This window comes from Cladophialophora immunda (genome assembly GCF_000835495.1).
Source record: "Cladophialophora immunda strain CBS 83496 unplaced genomic scaffold supercont1.7, whole genome shotgun sequence".
NCBI lineage: Eukaryota > Fungi > Ascomycota > Eurotiomycetes > Chaetothyriales > Herpotrichiellaceae > Cladophialophora > Cladophialophora immunda.
In genome coordinates this window covers 2522701-2537399 of record NW_015622547.1, presented here as the reverse complement: position 1 = coordinate 2537399, position 14699 = coordinate 2522701, and the positions used below count along the sequence as shown (strand labels likewise).

Sequence of the window (14699 nt, the reverse complement as noted above, 5' to 3'; positions counted from 1 at the left end):
GGGTAAGCAGCAGCGTCGCAGAACAATTGGCGGCGGTCACACCACATCGCAGACCCTGGTGGCAGAAGGAGATGAGCACACGGCTCGCGGAGGCACAGTCACAGGTCAGTTAGGCAGCGGTTGGTCGGGGTCGAGCTTTGAGCACCGGCCGCAGGCAAAAAACCGTAGGCCAACAGATAGAGGGACACCACCAACCAAAGCTCAACTAACTGCCGTTGCCGTGCTGGTCAGGGTCCTCGGTTGCCATCCAGATGCCCCGCTAAAGGGACCCTGAGGGGTGCAGATAACGAGCACGGGGTCGAGTCGGCGATTTTTGGTAGGATGCATGTACGGAGCAGATATAAATTAGTACAATCGCGGCGCTGACTCGGCTGCTTCTTTTTGTTGTTTTGATCAGATAGGCAAGATTACTGATATAGGGCTAAGGAGAGCAGTAGAGCCCCACGAGGCCCAAAAGGAAAGGACCATGCACAGCATCTGTTCAACACTTATCGTCCTCCAACATTGTTGCAGTGGTTGTCGTCTGCAGGTAGAGAATTTGATCTTCTTGTGCTCCATCCATCATCTGTCCACCAATTTGTGTTCCTGGGTCCAGATGACTCCACAGTCAGCAAGCCGGATCGTCCCAGCCCGGCTATCTCCAGCCACATGATAGCAATTTGACACCAGATCGCTCTTTCCATGTATGTTACAGATGCCTCATTTTGTCTCTCTCATTCGTGTGACACAAGGAGTGTGACAGCCACAATGGTCATAATCATCGTCCACAGGTGATTCAAGCCATTAAGATATTGTCTGAAGGCAATGTTCGTGATCGGAGGCGTGATACTGGGTTGGGGTGGCTTGGTTGGGATGGATGGCGGTGGCGTGCTACTCCAAGTCGTGTTGCTCCCAGACAGAGTTGTCATGGTGGCCAAGTCACTGCCATCAGTTCCCGCAGAGCTCGTGGTGAGGGTGGGCAACGGCGGTATGCTTGAGAAATTAGAGGTTGGTTGAGCTCCTACCTCACTCGCTGGTATCGCTGAGCCAACTCCTTTACTGGTCCACGGGGTTGGCATCGGCAACGTTGAGGTGTTTGGTTCCTCAAGCGTGTCTCCCTGGTAGATGTTTCCCGTCTGCCCATTCGCCAATCGGTAGCTCCCCGTGATCAGGTTTGCATAGTCCCCGTTGGGAGTGGTATAATTTCCGGAACTAATCGAACCATATGAGCCGTCGGGAAGGTAATAATCCGTGGTGAACCTGTCCTAAAAACACCAAGCATGAGTCCAGGATTGAAGAGAGGAGAGAAGAGAGAGATACCCAGCACAATGGCACGTTGTAGCTGAGGACAAGAAGGCACTGCGTCGTTGCGGCACCTGATCAGAATCAGTTCATTGTACTGGATGACTGTCCTCGAGAGCTTGGGCTTACAGCATAGACTCCCTGGAATTTCTCTTGCTCGATGCGCAGGAACTGTTTCCATTTCGGACGAGACGATATGCACTGGCGCAGGCTGAGGGTTGACTGTTTGGATGAGATTGAGGTACAACCGGGCCAATCCAGGACCAATCTCAGGCACGTCCCTAGTAGACGCTCCATCAGGTGAGCAGAGATCATATCCCGAGCCACATGATTGACGAGGATTGAGGTCACAGAGGCAAAGGCACAAGTGCATGAGCACGACCAGAGGCACAAACGAGAGTGAGAGAAAAGACGGAATCATCCTGACGTAGGTGAATGTCTCGGCTGGCGATAGATTAGAAGGAGATGATGCAGACTGTCACATAGCAAGGTCAAGGCCACACATTCAGGAGATGGCGAGTCCGTCAGTCTGTAAGAAGTGACGAGTTGTGTTGCTGCCGGCTGAGGAAACCGCTGCCCAGGTGGAATACCACCGAGTGTGGTGGAAAGCGCGAACCTGCGGCTTTCTCTCACTCCAACCTCAGCTTCAGTCAACATTTCGATCTCGAGACTCTGGGCACATTGCCCATCGTTAACATCGACAAACTGGTTCATCCTTGGGTGAGTGCTTTCACTCTCGCCCAGCCTGTTTTCTGTCACTGACTGGTGTTAGGTGAGTACACGTTTGTCTTGGTTGCACCGCAGAAACACCCCCCGAAGGCAGACACAGAGTCCAGCAGTCATCAAATGGTCCTCAAGAACCCACCTCCCTGACACCCAACACGTCGATCAGTTTCCTGTAAGACACCGCAAAGCTCCCATTCCCAGCTCCCGGCCACTTCAGCATCAACGAGGCCCATCCAGTCCGGCACAATCCGCTCAGCAGAGCGCAACCCCTGCGTCGCTGCTACAGATGAGCTGTGGATGTTTTGTTCAAGTCGCCATCAACTTCAAGAGAGAGTGCCTGCCACTTGCATATTGCAATAGAAGATCGACAGGCTGGAGCAATAGGAACTCCTGGACTTAAAGCAGTTGCCAGAGTGATCAGCCGCGAGAGATTGGCCTCTCAATCCAGTGCTGCGCGTGATCTCAATCTTCCTGCATGCCCGGAGCATGCTTTCAATAGTCCTTGTCAAAGGAACGCGACTGTGTGACTTCATTCTCCATCGAGAGCCGCAATCACTCCTGATCTTTGTTCATTCCGCATACGCTCCACAACATGGCGCCTGATTAGCTTGCCAAGAAGCGATTCAGTTGTGCGAACGCGATGCTGCAGGCAGATCTGGTCAGTGCAGCAGATGCCAAGCGTGGCTGATCGCCAATATCATCTCTGTGTCAGCAACTTTCAGCTGTCGAGGAGTTCAATATTCTTGCGCCTCCCAGACTCAATCTTGCCGCCAGCAGACGCCACCGGTCTCGTATTCGGTGAAAGTTTCCGTGAAACTGGCCATGCTGGCGAGCTTCAGCCTCGTCGTTTATCGATTCGACAGCCAATCGTCGGAGGAGGCTTTGGTCCGTGAGCCCGAGTTCGCCGCCACCAGCCCCTGATATTTGGCGCACCTGATCCACCACGTCGATCACCCAGGTCGGGTGCTTGGGTCGGATAAGGATTAAGGGAGGCAGATCCATCCCGATTCAGAAGGCTGGGAATTAAGAAATCAAGCCTTGTCGCTCATCCTTGACAGCAACTAGGGTGATCTGCGGCAAATCATGTCTTTATCTGCCACAGCGAATCTCAATTCTGTATATCGCGATCTAGCAGAGTTTTAGGCGAGCGTGCACGACCGACGCGTCTGGTTGCCCCTCCTATTCAAACACTCATCTCGTGCACGACATTGGTGTTTACAAAGAATGGCAAGTTGATCTATATAAGTCGCCAGTCCCCTCGACTGTAGAGCTACTTCTTCATCCTCATCAACACTAATACAACAGTCGCTCGTTTCTATCCAATACTCACCTTAGTCTTTCGTGCAAACGATCTAATTCTTCCAACCCTTAATCTTCCACCAAAACCAAGCCCTTCCAACCGGCCTAATACATTCAAAATGCGCTGCTCAGCCATCTTCGCTGGCCTTTTCATGGCCGCCTCTGCCTTGGCTCTTCCTCTGGATGGTAAGTTCTCCACCTCAACGTCGAACTTCCCGAACACATACTAAGCTCATGCCCAGCCTCTTCCTCCACCGCCCTCAAGCCAGTTGAGGCCGCCAAGGACATCGCTGCCAGGGCTCCTGCTCCCCAGCTCGACCTTTCTGACGTCCTTGATGACGTCGCCAACACCGTTGACGACCTGGTCGACTCCTTGGAGCAGATCTTGGATCCCATTCTGGCGGCACTCCAAAACCTCACCGTGGTCATCCAGGAACTGGTGGTCGACCCCGACTCATCCGACTATGATGTCACGCTTGAGAACACCTACGTGACCCTTCAAGGCCTTCTTGTCGACATGAACGGTATCACGGGCACCAGCTTGAACAGCGACGATGTGACTGACCTGAACAACCTCAACGGCGCTCTCCAGACTCTGCTCGACACGGTGAACAACCTGATCTCCGTCGGCACTGTCAACGACACCTTGACCAACATCCAGACCCTCATCAACACACTCATCGCTAATGTGAACACCCTGCTGTCCAACATCAGCACTTAAGCGAGTGTCCACAGTGTGGTCTTGCATGTTGGCGAGCCTTTCGAGTTTATATTCGACTATGGCTCCCACTCTGGCATTGGCAAGCGGGCAATGAGGCTATCATTTCAGGCGCCGCGATTTCTACACGAAGGGCTTTTTCATTCTTTTAATTGGTCGAAAATGGGGACAGGAAGTTGGAAACGATCATTCTTAATCATTCATTTACACATACTTGGGAGTTGGATTTTTTGGACAAGGGAAGGAGGAACACACGAGTGGCAACAGGGAAATAGGGATCATGGACATAGAGACGAAACCAAACATGGAAATCTGTTGCATGGGCATAATGTGTTCCTCTTGATAATGACTTGTCTACCTCTTCAGGAGGAATTCAACCTATTGGAACAAACTGAGTGATCTCTTTTGATTGGTAGAGCATACCACAGTGAACAGCCCTATTCCCTGCACTCACAATGTGTGTTATCACATCGTTTGCCTTTCTCGTTTTCCATGTACATTTTCACCTTCGCTCACAGCAGGAGAACGTACAAGCAAGCCATCACAGCCTCTTGCCGAAGAGCTCAGCGTTTCGGATTGTGCACTCATCTCCTCTGGACAAGTTCGTTGAGGATTGTTGGCTTATTGTGTCCGTACTTCTGCACGTGCACCGTCTCCGGATCCGTACCCAGGGTCCTACCACTGCTGACTGTTGAGCCGAGTAACCTCGCTGACCTCCTCTGCCCAGTCACCGCCGGCACCATTGATCCCGTCCATTTCATCCAGAGGAGGCAAAGCAGGAATGTTCTTACCACCAAATCCCACGTCGACACCGGAGTCTTGGGTGGCGACCGAGTTGGGCGGGCCCAGGGGTCCTTCGCTGCTGAAGGTGTCCCAGCCGTTAGTCCCTGGGGAAGTCACCGCTGCTGGCTCGTCCCATCCGCCTCCGTCCCCGCTTCCGCTTCCACTGGTGCCGTCAACCGCATGTCCATTTTCGCCACGATGGCCATTCGCACGACCGCCGGATTTCTTGAGTTTGTCCTTCTCCTCCCACTTCTTCCTCACTTCTGCCTCGTTCCTCTCACACCAACCATGCAGATCCTGATCCAACTTGCTGTGCTCCTGTCTCAACACGCTCAATGTCATCATCTCCTCAGGGGTTTCTTTCTCATCGAGTTTGCCGTTCCACCACGCCCAGAACACAGAAGCGGCAGCAACCTCACGAACAGCCTTTTCTTTCTCGTCGGGGAGCGTCGCTAGTAAAGAGGTCGTGTAGAACCATTCGACTTCCTTCCAGCCCATGAGACGCTTACGGGCGACGGCGGACATTCGCTTGAGAACATGATCAGAGAGGTCACGCGGCGGAATACCTAGGTAGTGGGCAGAGACGATAACGTTGGCGTAGGTGGTGAACAGCTCTGGTGCATTGTCGTCGAGCTGGAGAACAAGTCAACATTAAACCCGTTAGATTTCCACAAGTCATTTACATCTTTGAACTTGACGATGCTCTGCTCGGCAACACACTGTTTGATCCAAGCCAAAACCTCCTTGAGTCCGTTCCAGTTCCCGCCGACAATAGTGAAGGATTTGCTATTGTTGTCCATCAGGTCGTGGCGAATGCGGTCGCAGAAGATCATGGCGGCGTCTCGCGAGAATTTGCCATCAAGGAGGACTAGAGGGGAGCCTTTGGTCGGCTTGAAGAAGAGGGAGATGGTCGGGTCGGGATTGATCCTATGCGGAATACTGTTAGTCCTCCAGCTCCGTTCTCTGCCAGATTCACCGAGGAAAGTCATCTGCATACGTTGAGAGTTTTGCAGGAGGAATGCGCGGACCGCGATCCTCGCGCGGTTCGGGTGGTTGACCAGATGAATCATCCATGACGAGAGATAATGAGTATCAATGTTGAGAAGGCGATAGTTTCCTTGAGACCTGGGACACAGTGAGGAGATGGTAGAGAACTTGGGATGAAGAAAGAGGTCCAGCCAAGGATGGAAAGAGCGACGACGATGAAAACGCAGTGTGTGGCAGAGAGAGGAGCTTGCGGTTAGCAGATAGCACGACTGCAAACCAACAACACCAGCTTTCAGGTTTTGCAGTCCACTTAAAAGACTGTATAATGCAAACTGTTTGGGGGTTGGTTTGGCAAAATCAATCAAGTCTATACCGCCAAGCCTGCCGATATCCTAGTTGCATTGCTGCCTTCAGTTCCCTCCGCGGCATTCCCTGTGTAGACTTTGATCGAGGACCAGAGTTCCTTCATTCCTTCAGGATATAGAGATGGCAGGAGGATTCTAAGACGAATCCAAGTTAGTCATCATCGTACAGGAACACTTCGGTGATGCTTTGCCGCAAGCCGCGAGGCTGACTTGACCAGAATGCATCATTGAAATACAAAGAGGGCACAGATGGAGGTTAGCAGCATGGACTTTGGGGACAGGAAACTGGAATATGCCAGCGCAAGGCGCAAATATCGTCGATAGAGGTTTTCCTGGTCAGTTCAGAATTTTGATCTCTCATCACCGGTCTAGTCAATCAACGAGCTCAACCCATCTGCGCCGCGCTCCCGAATCATAAATCGTTGCAGGCGTCGAAACAAGGAAGCCATGTACACGCCCCATCTATTTCTTTCCACTCTTCTTGATCCCCTGCTGGCCGGCGTTCAGCGGGCCCTTCCCCTTTGCCTTGTCGGCCATCTCTTTCCGGGCTTTCGCGTCTGCGCAAATGGCTCAGTCGTTGCTCCGGTACAGAACGGGATTGGATCTCTCGTACCTGCCGCTTGCTTGGCCTTGAATGCGACTTCATCTTCGTCCATTTCTTTCTTCTCCTTCTTTGGAGCCTTCAGTGGCTTGACTTTGCCGCCTGGGAAGAATGTCAGAAAGAGGCTGGTCAGACCACTTCGTCCTTTGCGGGAACCGACCTTCTCTGCTTTGTCCACCCATGATCAATTGAGTTCTGGTCTCCCTGCTAGTTCTCGAACGATTGGGGTTTCAAGGTTGAGGTTGTGGAAGTCTGGCAATGTCAGGCAAAAATGGGACAAGGCCTCGAGAAGAATCACCGCCGCAGTCTCGAACGGCCAGGCCCACAGGGATTCTAAACACGTGACGTCTTGGCATGTTTGCGTCGTTTATTTCTCTGGTCAAACGCTGAACTTTTGCGCTCTTCCATTTCGACTCCCATTCTCGTCGGCATACATTGATCTTCTTGAACCAAAGAGGCTGGCCTCGAAACCGCTCTCGCCGACGAAAATTGTGTTGTAAATGGTGATGCTGTATTCCGCGGTTGAGGGCAGGAGAAGAGGCACCCATATCAGCAGAGCACATTCTCGGGAAGATTCATGAATACTTGGGTGGATGTCCTGGTGGACTGTACCAAACTGTCTAGGTGTATGGTTTCACGATATGCCACCCTTCAATTTCTATCTGACACCGCTGTGTCTGAACTCTAACATGTGGACGCAACCCGTCAATGAACCCGCGGAGACTCTCGCCGTACACCAAGATCCCGTCGTCATCGTGCCATGTCCTCTGCTGAACCTTCAGTCTCCACAAGATGTTGAATCTCTATGGAACAAGTTCAGCAACCTAACAGAGAAATTCATGGCGAGGACGATGCATCGTTGTTGGGATATCAGTGTGTAACGATTGGACATGCCATTAATTCTTGGTATATGGGGGGGACGCAGGGGGGCTAGTGGGGGGGCTGGTGGCTGGGGAGTTTGGAGGAGGATTGGTGCCAGACATCTTCACGATGGAGTTGTTGGGAGGTTCAGCTGAGCGTTCTGCGGTTCGTGCTGTATCTGTCTTGGATTAGCCGCGACTGGATATCCGAAGGGTTGGCACAATTACTTATGGTATTGTCGTTGGACTTCTGGCTCGGTGTAGCTGATTATTGGAATGATGAGAGAGAGGCTATATCCAGGGTGTAGCGAGGAGGTATTTATGCAAAATCAATGGCGCTCGTTTGTCGACATCGTTTGGACGTTCAGTTCTATGACTTTGGTGCCAACGCAGCGAGACAACAAGTGTGTGATGTTGATGACTGTAGATGTAAACAGCATTCTATTCCGTGACGGCTTGTTATGCCATGCTCCCGTTCCCGCCAGGAGGAGACTGTTGGCCATCACATCTTGTCACCCTTCTCGCGGCATCTCTCGCCTTCTATCTGCCTTACAAGCAACACTGGTCCCAAGAGATTCCATGATAACAGTGCTGCAACTCTATCGGCGGGTTATTTGATGGGCAGTGGCTCAAGCTGTTGAGGTGCTGGAAAACTAACATTGTAGCAGAGCGACTATTCTCTCATTTCATTTCAGAGACCATCTCGGCGAAATCACTAGGCACATTGGGGGACTGGACCATTTGAGCGACCAAGGATGGAATGTATAACAATCTCATTCTTGAGTGAGATCCAGCCAGCCTGGAAGGAAAGGACGGCACAGTCTGACAGAGAATAGACGCGATCTCGGGATTCTCAGTAGCGACGAGGTGGCCGCCAGATCAAATATAGCTATTATTATTGATAAGGATAAGGATGCCATTATGCCTAAGGACAGGATAAATGCCCCTATTAATAATGGTAACCTTCGAGTCAATGGTGAATCTCTTCTCTGTACTATTTTCGTCAGACTTTGCCACTTGTTTTTGGCATCGTTACAATTGGTGAGTGGCTTGGCATGTCAGTTGGGTATTAAGAAGCCCATGCTGCCCTCGGACTTTCCAACGCAACCACATCATCCAACTCATCATCAGTGCCAGAGAGCAGAACCTGCACGATTCTCTACAGACTTCCAGAGCACCAGGGGAGAGGTTTGCGGTCCGAGTCACAGTAGAAACGTCATACAAATCTCGGTCGATTTGCATCTCTCGAAGCGCGACATGCCTCTTGAGCAGAAAGAATTCTCCCTCCCGCCACCACATCCACCGCCTGGGACGCCTGTTGACCCGGACGCAGTGAGGCCATGGCACTCAATAGGGCCTGGAATTTGGGAATTGCTGCTCAATGGCAGCAGAGATTCAGAGGAGAAGTCTGTCCTCCAGTGGTACGAGCCAAATGCAGTATCCGTTACCGACGGCGCAATAACTCATCCTTATGTCGAAGAAGTTTGTCTCCTCCAGGGAGGTCTCGAGGATCTCACACTGAGGCAGGCCTGGTCGACAGGGGCATACGCATACCGCTATCCGGGCATGGAACACGGGCCGTACAAGGCTTCGCCCACGGGTTGTTTGATGTTCGTCAAGTTATTATCTGCGAGCAGACCTGTGGACCTATCTACTTGAGGCTCTCTACCAAAGAGCCAGTTTTTGATCGACTCTGGGTCTCTGGCTTCTTGCCAGACAAGAACGGAAGCACTCGCTACTCACCCTAACGCCTTCCTCAAGAAGATTATCCCTCAGATCGGCATCTTTCAGGTTCAATTACCGTTAGGCAGTTCTCCAATGGAGCCGTTGAGGACAAATCATTCGGAAAAGATGTCGCCTATCGTCCCCTCGCAAATGATCACTCCCACCGCTTGGTCCATCCTCCTTCTGCTTGCTGAACGCGTTGTGACTTCTCCTCCGGACATCTTGTAGGGCTGGTCACTACAACTCCAAACTAGGCCTCGTCTATATGTCCACGGCCGTGAACCTAACGTCGTCCGTTGGCTGCACCTGGCCCGCGCTGTTCAGCTGTCCGCGGGCAACAGCCATTTCTGCATCGGATGGCATGTCGACAATCATCAAATACAGAATATCCTGGAATTAAACACACCGTCAGTGAGCAAATACAAAATGGGCAAGGAATGGGGGGCACTAAGTCCACCTACTCGCACGATACGACGCTGCCATTGCCCCTTTTCGACCAAGTCTGACTGCTGTTGGATCTGCTGTAGCTGAAGGCTGTACAGATCCTGGTACTGCTTCAGGTACTCTTGTTGTTGCTCGGGCGGGAGGTTCATGGCTTGGAGTTGCTGTTGCATGGCTACCATCATGGCCGACTGTTGCTCTCGAATGGCTTGCTCCTGGGACGCCATTGCAGCCTGCGTGCTCTGTTTAACTTTCTCAGGATCGCGCGTGAGACGCCCTCCCGATACCAGACCTAGGAGGCCGCCGTTACTTGCGGCAGAGTTCGGGTCCAGGTACTTGTTCTTGAATTGGACCGGCTCCGGGTTCGAGAGGATGTCTCCATTACTTTCTTTCGCCTATACTCAAAACCGACGTCCTGAAGTCAGCTTTGATACTCAAGGGAACAGAACACAAAACGGTGGCTCTGGACAGACTTGGAGTTGCAGATTACTTACATATCGCGCTTGGGCTCGTTTGTCAAAGTACTGATTTAGCCGAGCACCAAGCTTTTGCTTCTGCTCTGGCTCACCCGGCGACCGCGGCCTATCTACACCAATGGTTTCCGGATAGATCAACGGGGCCGTGCTAGTGGGCAGGCTGTCCTCTCCTTCCGCTGTAGCGGCTACTGGATTTCGAAGATTCTTCTTTGTCCGGGCAGTCAAGGTCTGCTTGGAAGTGGACGACGAAGACAAGAGCGCTTTGGATACGGCATCGGGATCATCGCCTGCGCTCTTCGGCGCCATAGTGATTGGGTTGTACGACATGAGGAGACAGAATAGCCCCCGAGGACGGAAGAATTCTCTGTTCATCCGGTCCAAGAACGAATTGGTCCTGCGCACGTTACTCGAGTTAGGCAACAGAAGGCCCACGACTTGTCTGAAGAGAAAAAAGACAAGTACAGGGGAAGGTCAGAACTCACCTCCACTTGGCCTCGGCCTGTGCAATTGCACCCGCGACAAACTGGACAGCCAAAGAGACGCCCGCGGCAATGCCGTTGGGGACAAACGAAGCGCCCACGGCGGCTAGCTGAATGGCTGCGAGCCATGCGTTTTGCTTGATGGCCTTGTTCATTGCACGGATGAACTCCAGGAAGGTATCTTGGTCGATATCGTACTGTCCCAGCGCCGGCGCGTACGCCTCGACGAAGCCCCGTTGCTTGTTCCCGGGTCGCCGTTGAGGGATGACCACGGGATAAGGCAGCCTCGGGGCTGAAGCTGGCGATTTTGAGGCGCTGGTGGTAGGGCGTTCATGAGCCTGGACAAAATCGGTGACTAAAGAGTCCACGTTCTGATCAGATGCCACCTCGTGCTCTTTCTCAGAATCGCTGGCTGACTCGTTTGATGGCGGATCACCATGGTCCCGCAAGTTGTCCATGGGTGATTGATGCGCTTGGGTCTAAAACCGCTCAGCAGACTAGCAGGACAAGTAGCAGAACTTCGAATCAAAGGACAAATGATGGTCAATGACGAGGGAGAGATCAGGACTGTCAGACTCGAAGATCGGGACGACTCCGGAACTGGATGCACTGTGCGTTTTGGATGGACACGACATATAAATACGATCTTGAACCTGGTCCAGCGATGGGGTCGGTCATGATCGGCGCAACACGGAGTACGCCTAACAATACGTAAGTGGTCCAGGCAGAAAGCGGTGCAAGATCGACAATGGGCTATGCATGATAGAAGCTATCCGAGGGCTACAGGCTTTGCCGGTGGGTGGCCTTGAGTCTTCTGAGGCAACATGGTAAGTTGGATGGACAACCTCCTCGTCCTATTGGATTTTCAGCTCCTCTATGGCTCACAAGGCTGTCCTAAGTACATACTCCGTACCTGTACAGCCTCGTGCTAGGCCGCATTGGGGAGCATTTCGCGCAACCAAAAGCGGGGCCGATGTAGATCGCAGATTCGGCGAACATGTCGGTTGTAACCTCCTCTCCACCCTTTCTCCATGCATCTAACAACCGCTTCCGAGGCCGAGCACCTGGACCGACGCATTCGACGTCAATATGGTCGGGGTTCCGGGACGCTCGAAAGCTTGTTGGACCTGCAGGATGCGCAAGAAGGGCGTGAGTTCCCTGGCAGGCGGAATCCCGTCCACCGTTCAAGAAAACGTCTTCGCTAATGTCTCCTGTTCACCCCAAAGTGCGATCAACAGCAACCATCATGCGGCCCCTGCAGACGCTCTGGTCTTGTTTGTGGGGGCTATCACAGACCCCGCATCTTCATCAACAGCAGACAGGAGAATGGTGATGCCAGCACATATGGCTTCACGCCCGAATCTTACACCGCACTGCAACAGAGCAAGACTGGAACTCGCAGCCTCACTCAAGATCTGGTTGCTTTGACGTCATCAACTGCGCTGTTGGTGCTAGAGCGATCTTTAGGATGCACTGCGCTAGAGGCAAAGTATTTGGACTTTTATTGGACCACTCTCCTCCCCAATGGTCAGCCGTTCCCGCCACGAGCGGCACGATATTCGACCACCAGCTGGGCTGGAGTCGTGCAAGATCTGTGTCATCGGCATAGCCTTGTACGGCTGGCCTTGCTCACCAACGCCCTGGGCTTGCTCGGCCAGGTGAGCGGGCGGCAGCAGATCATCGTGCAAGGATGGCGCTTGTACGGGAGGTCTTTGCAGGCGGTGGCCAAGTCAATTCCTGCCAACAACCAGGAAGGAAATGACGGTCTGCTGGCGGCATCAGGGCTCTTGGCCGCGTATGAGGTGTGTATGAACATCTGCGCCTGCGGATACGAGCATCGAAGCTGACTGGCGTATACTGTATCAGCTGATACAGACTGGCGAGGGCCAACGGTCGTGGCTCCCTGGTCCTGCCTGGCTAAGACAAGCTGCTGGCGAGAGAGCGATCATCTTATCGAGACCGCCCGAAAGCTACGTGGACGGCAACAATCACCTTCTTTTCGTTGACAGCCGCCTCCATCTGGTAATGTCTACCTCGGAATGCATAAGTTTATCGCCGAAAAATTGCTGACGCCGCCAATGAAGGTATATGCAGACATCCACCGTCGGAAGCGATCTGTATTTAGTTCCCCAGCATGGAAGTCAGTTCCGTGGTCGCTGCATCCCAAGGGTCCCCGAGATAAGTTGTTGGATATCTTGATTGAGATTCCAGCTCTGCTAGAAGACCTTGAAAGCCTTCTTGCAGGTCTGTCCAACGAAGTGGCAAGACAAGCACTCTTTCGCCAGCAGCTAGAAGAAAGATGTTGGCTATACCATAGTCAACTGCAGACATGGTCGACCACCTCAGGCTCGTCCACAGTCACTTTTGTGGAAGACAAGATCTCCAACGGAACCCACGAGAGCTCGGAGCCTTCCTCCGAACACTTCGCCATGGCTCATCTAGGCTTGATCTACTGGGCCACATGTAATATCCTACATGAGGTTTTGTGGTACGTTGCCGGAAACGGCCGTGCGGGTCTCCCAGCGTGTATCGATGCGAGACTGTACTGTCGCAAGATCGTCACGTTGATGCCCTTCCTCCAACGTCCGGCCATGGGCGCGTTTTTCTTGAACATCGCCGGCTTCCCGGCCGCCGTGGCTGTGGGCTTTCTTGCCAGGCAAGATCCGCCAGGCGAGGTCTCTGAAGAGCGCAGAATGCTTCAGAAAGCTTTTCAAGACACCCACGGGGCTCAGCTGCGGAACTTTCTGGGAACGTGGCCGTGGCGGACTGATCGGGAGACGGAAATAGTCAACCGCACAAGAAGGGAGGAGTAGCACCAACTACAGAATCCCAACAGCGTAATCCACACGTGCAATAGCATACATCATTTGTTACCTACCTAGGTACCATGGACGGTGTGCATCTTGCCTGCTCCTAACACGCAGAAACTGTGACTGGCATCTAACATAGCAATGTCAGTGTCCGATCTAAAGATGGACCTGCGTATGTCCAACGCCACTTCCGTTCCTAGTTATACTGATTCATGCTCGACCCGCCCTTTCAGTGTGTTCACTGTCCAGCATCGCAAGCCGCATTCTAGGATATTGCAAAGGTTCAAAAGGCTGGAAAAAGGAACGAGCCTAGGCCTATTAGCGGAGAGAACCACTGGTTTCAGAAACTTTCGTCGCCCACGGTTGAGGACCTCCACAGCCCGCTCTAGACGCATGATTCAAGCTGATGACAAAAGGCTGCAGTGACTTCTCAGTGATTTGAATCACTCCCAAAGACATCAACACCCCTCCTCTACGAAATCATACCACAACTGACATAAACATGGATTTCATCGAGCAGCTGGAGATTGGCCATTTCAGCTTGCGCCGGATAGGACAAGGCTTTTGTGGATCCGTCTGGGCGGCCGAAGGAGGCAAGATGGCCATGAAGAGAGAGGACGGCGGGCCAGGGCGGTCGGTCTTCAACGACTACAACATGCACAAACTCGTCCTCGAGACAATCTCGCAGCCGAGGAATACGATCAAGGTGTGCGTGCCACGCTGGCCGCAGTTCGTCAACAATACCGATGCATGGTGGGATTCGAATCTTGCCCGGTTTCCGAAGGGATATTCTGCCTGCAATATGCTCTGTTCGGAACGCATCCCACCTCTACCGCGAGAGGTCAGGGACCTTCTCGTGGATCGTTACTGCCCCGCAATGTCAGTTCAGACCATCAAGAACAACGATGCGGACCGAGATTGCCTGGTTCGTCTCTACCTTGGCCGTCGAAAGATCCAAAGTGAAGCCAGGAGAGGGCACAATTTCTTCTCCCTGCGGAACTATCCGCTACATTTAAACCAGGCGGAAGAGCTTGACCTGCCGATTGTGCAGTACGCGTGTGCCATGGCAGAGATGCTCGCTATGATGCACTGGACAGCGAAAATCGATGCGAATGATGTCGAGTTCGTTCTCGGAGGTACTCAGAAGC

General features: G+C 52.7%; 6 protein-coding genes across 6 annotated transcripts; 3 read left to right on the top strand and 3 right to left on the bottom strand.

Annotated features, from left to right (window-relative positions):
• Nucleotides 1–3076: 3076 nt before the first annotated feature.
• On the top strand, nt 3077–4474 carry PV07_11603 (uncharacterized protein). The gene is made up of 2 exons (XM_016399056.1): nt 3077–3492; nt 3549–4474. The coding sequence occupies exons 1-2, from the start codon at nt 3426–3428 to the stop codon at nt 4025–4027; spliced, it is 546 nt and encodes a 181-aa protein (XP_016243618.1). The 5' UTR covers nt 3077–3425; the 3' UTR covers nt 4028–4474.
• A 126-nt stretch (nt 4475–4600) lies between these two features.
• Nucleotides 4601–6134, bottom strand: PV07_11602 (uncharacterized protein). Its single transcript, XM_016399055.1, has 3 exons — nt 5805–6134; nt 5491–5734; nt 4601–5440 (listed from the first exon to the last, which is right to left on the bottom strand). The coding sequence occupies exons 1-3, from the start codon at nt 5879–5881 to the stop codon at nt 4700–4702; spliced, it is 1062 nt and encodes a 353-aa protein (XP_016243617.1). The 5' UTR covers nt 5882–6134; the 3' UTR covers nt 4601–4699.
• Nucleotides 6135–6137: 3 nt separating this feature from the next.
• Nucleotides 6138–7033, bottom strand: PV07_11601 (uncharacterized protein). The gene is made up of 3 exons (XM_016399054.1): nt 6921–7033; nt 6773–6862; nt 6138–6716 (listed from the first exon to the last, which is right to left on the bottom strand). Exons 1-3 carry the CDS (start codon nt 6940–6942, stop codon nt 6622–6624), a joined length of 207 nt encoding a protein of 68 aa, XP_016243616.1. The 5' UTR covers nt 6943–7033; the 3' UTR covers nt 6138–6621.
• Nucleotides 7034–8877: 1844 nt separating this feature from the next.
• Nucleotides 8878–9279, top strand: PV07_11600 (uncharacterized protein; the record flags this gene model as incomplete). The annotated part of the gene is made up of 1 exon (XM_016399053.1): nt 8878–9279. One exon carries the CDS (start codon nt 8878–8880, stop codon nt 9277–9279), a length of 402 nt encoding a protein of 133 aa, XP_016243615.1.
• A 327-nt stretch (nt 9280–9606) lies between these two features.
• Nucleotides 9607–11199, bottom strand: PV07_11599 (uncharacterized protein; the record flags this gene model as incomplete). Its single annotated transcript, XM_016399052.1, has 4 exons — nt 9607–9735; nt 9807–10181; nt 10281–10656; nt 10745–11199. The coding sequence occupies 4 exons, from the start codon at nt 11197–11199 to the stop codon at nt 9607–9609; spliced, it is 1335 nt and encodes a 444-aa protein (XP_016243614.1).
• A 435-nt stretch (nt 11200–11634) lies between these two features.
• Nucleotides 11635–13554, top strand: PV07_11598 (uncharacterized protein; the record flags this gene model as incomplete). The annotated part of the gene is made up of 4 exons (XM_016399051.1): nt 11635–11890; nt 11968–12543; nt 12608–12763; nt 12826–13554. Exons 1-4 carry the CDS (start codon nt 11831–11833, stop codon nt 13552–13554), a joined length of 1521 nt encoding a protein of 506 aa, XP_016243613.1. The 5' UTR covers nt 11635–11830.
• Between the last annotated feature and the right edge of the window lie 1145 nt (nt 13555–14699).

Excerpts from the sequence above, each read along its gene's own strand:
- PV07_11603 (XM_016399056.1), top strand. The coding sequence starts at position 3,426 with ATGCGCTGCTCAGCCATCTTCGCTGGCCTTTTCATGGCCGCCTCTGCC. Across the intron at positions 3,493-3,548 it reads CTTGGCTCTTCCTCTGGATG|CCTCTTCCTCCACCGCCCTC; the intron begins GTAAGTTCTCCA and ends GCTCATGCCCAG.
- PV07_11601 (XM_016399054.1), bottom strand. The coding sequence starts at position 6,942 with ATGGGTGGACAAAGCAGAGAAG. Across the intron at positions 6,863-6,920 it reads GGGTGGACAAAGCAGAGAAG|GCGGCAAAGTCAAGCCACTG; the intron begins GTCGGTTCCCGC and ends CATTCTTCCCAG. Across the intron at positions 6,717-6,772 it reads CAAGGCCAAGCAAGCGGCAG|ACGCGAAAGCCCGGAAAGAG; the intron begins GTACGAGAGATC and ends CCATTTGCGCAG.
- PV07_11602 (XM_016399055.1), bottom strand. The coding sequence starts at position 5,881 with ATGGATGATTCATCTGGTCAACCACCCGAACCGCGCGAGGATCGCGGT. Across the intron at positions 5,735-5,804 it reads CCTCCTGCAAAACTCTCAAC|GATCAATCCCGACCCGACCA; the intron begins GTATGCAGATGA and ends TATTCCGCATAG. Across the intron at positions 5,441-5,490 it reads GCATCGTCAAGTTCAAAGAT|CTCGACGACAATGCACCAGA; the intron begins GTAAATGACTTG and ends CTTGTTCTCCAG.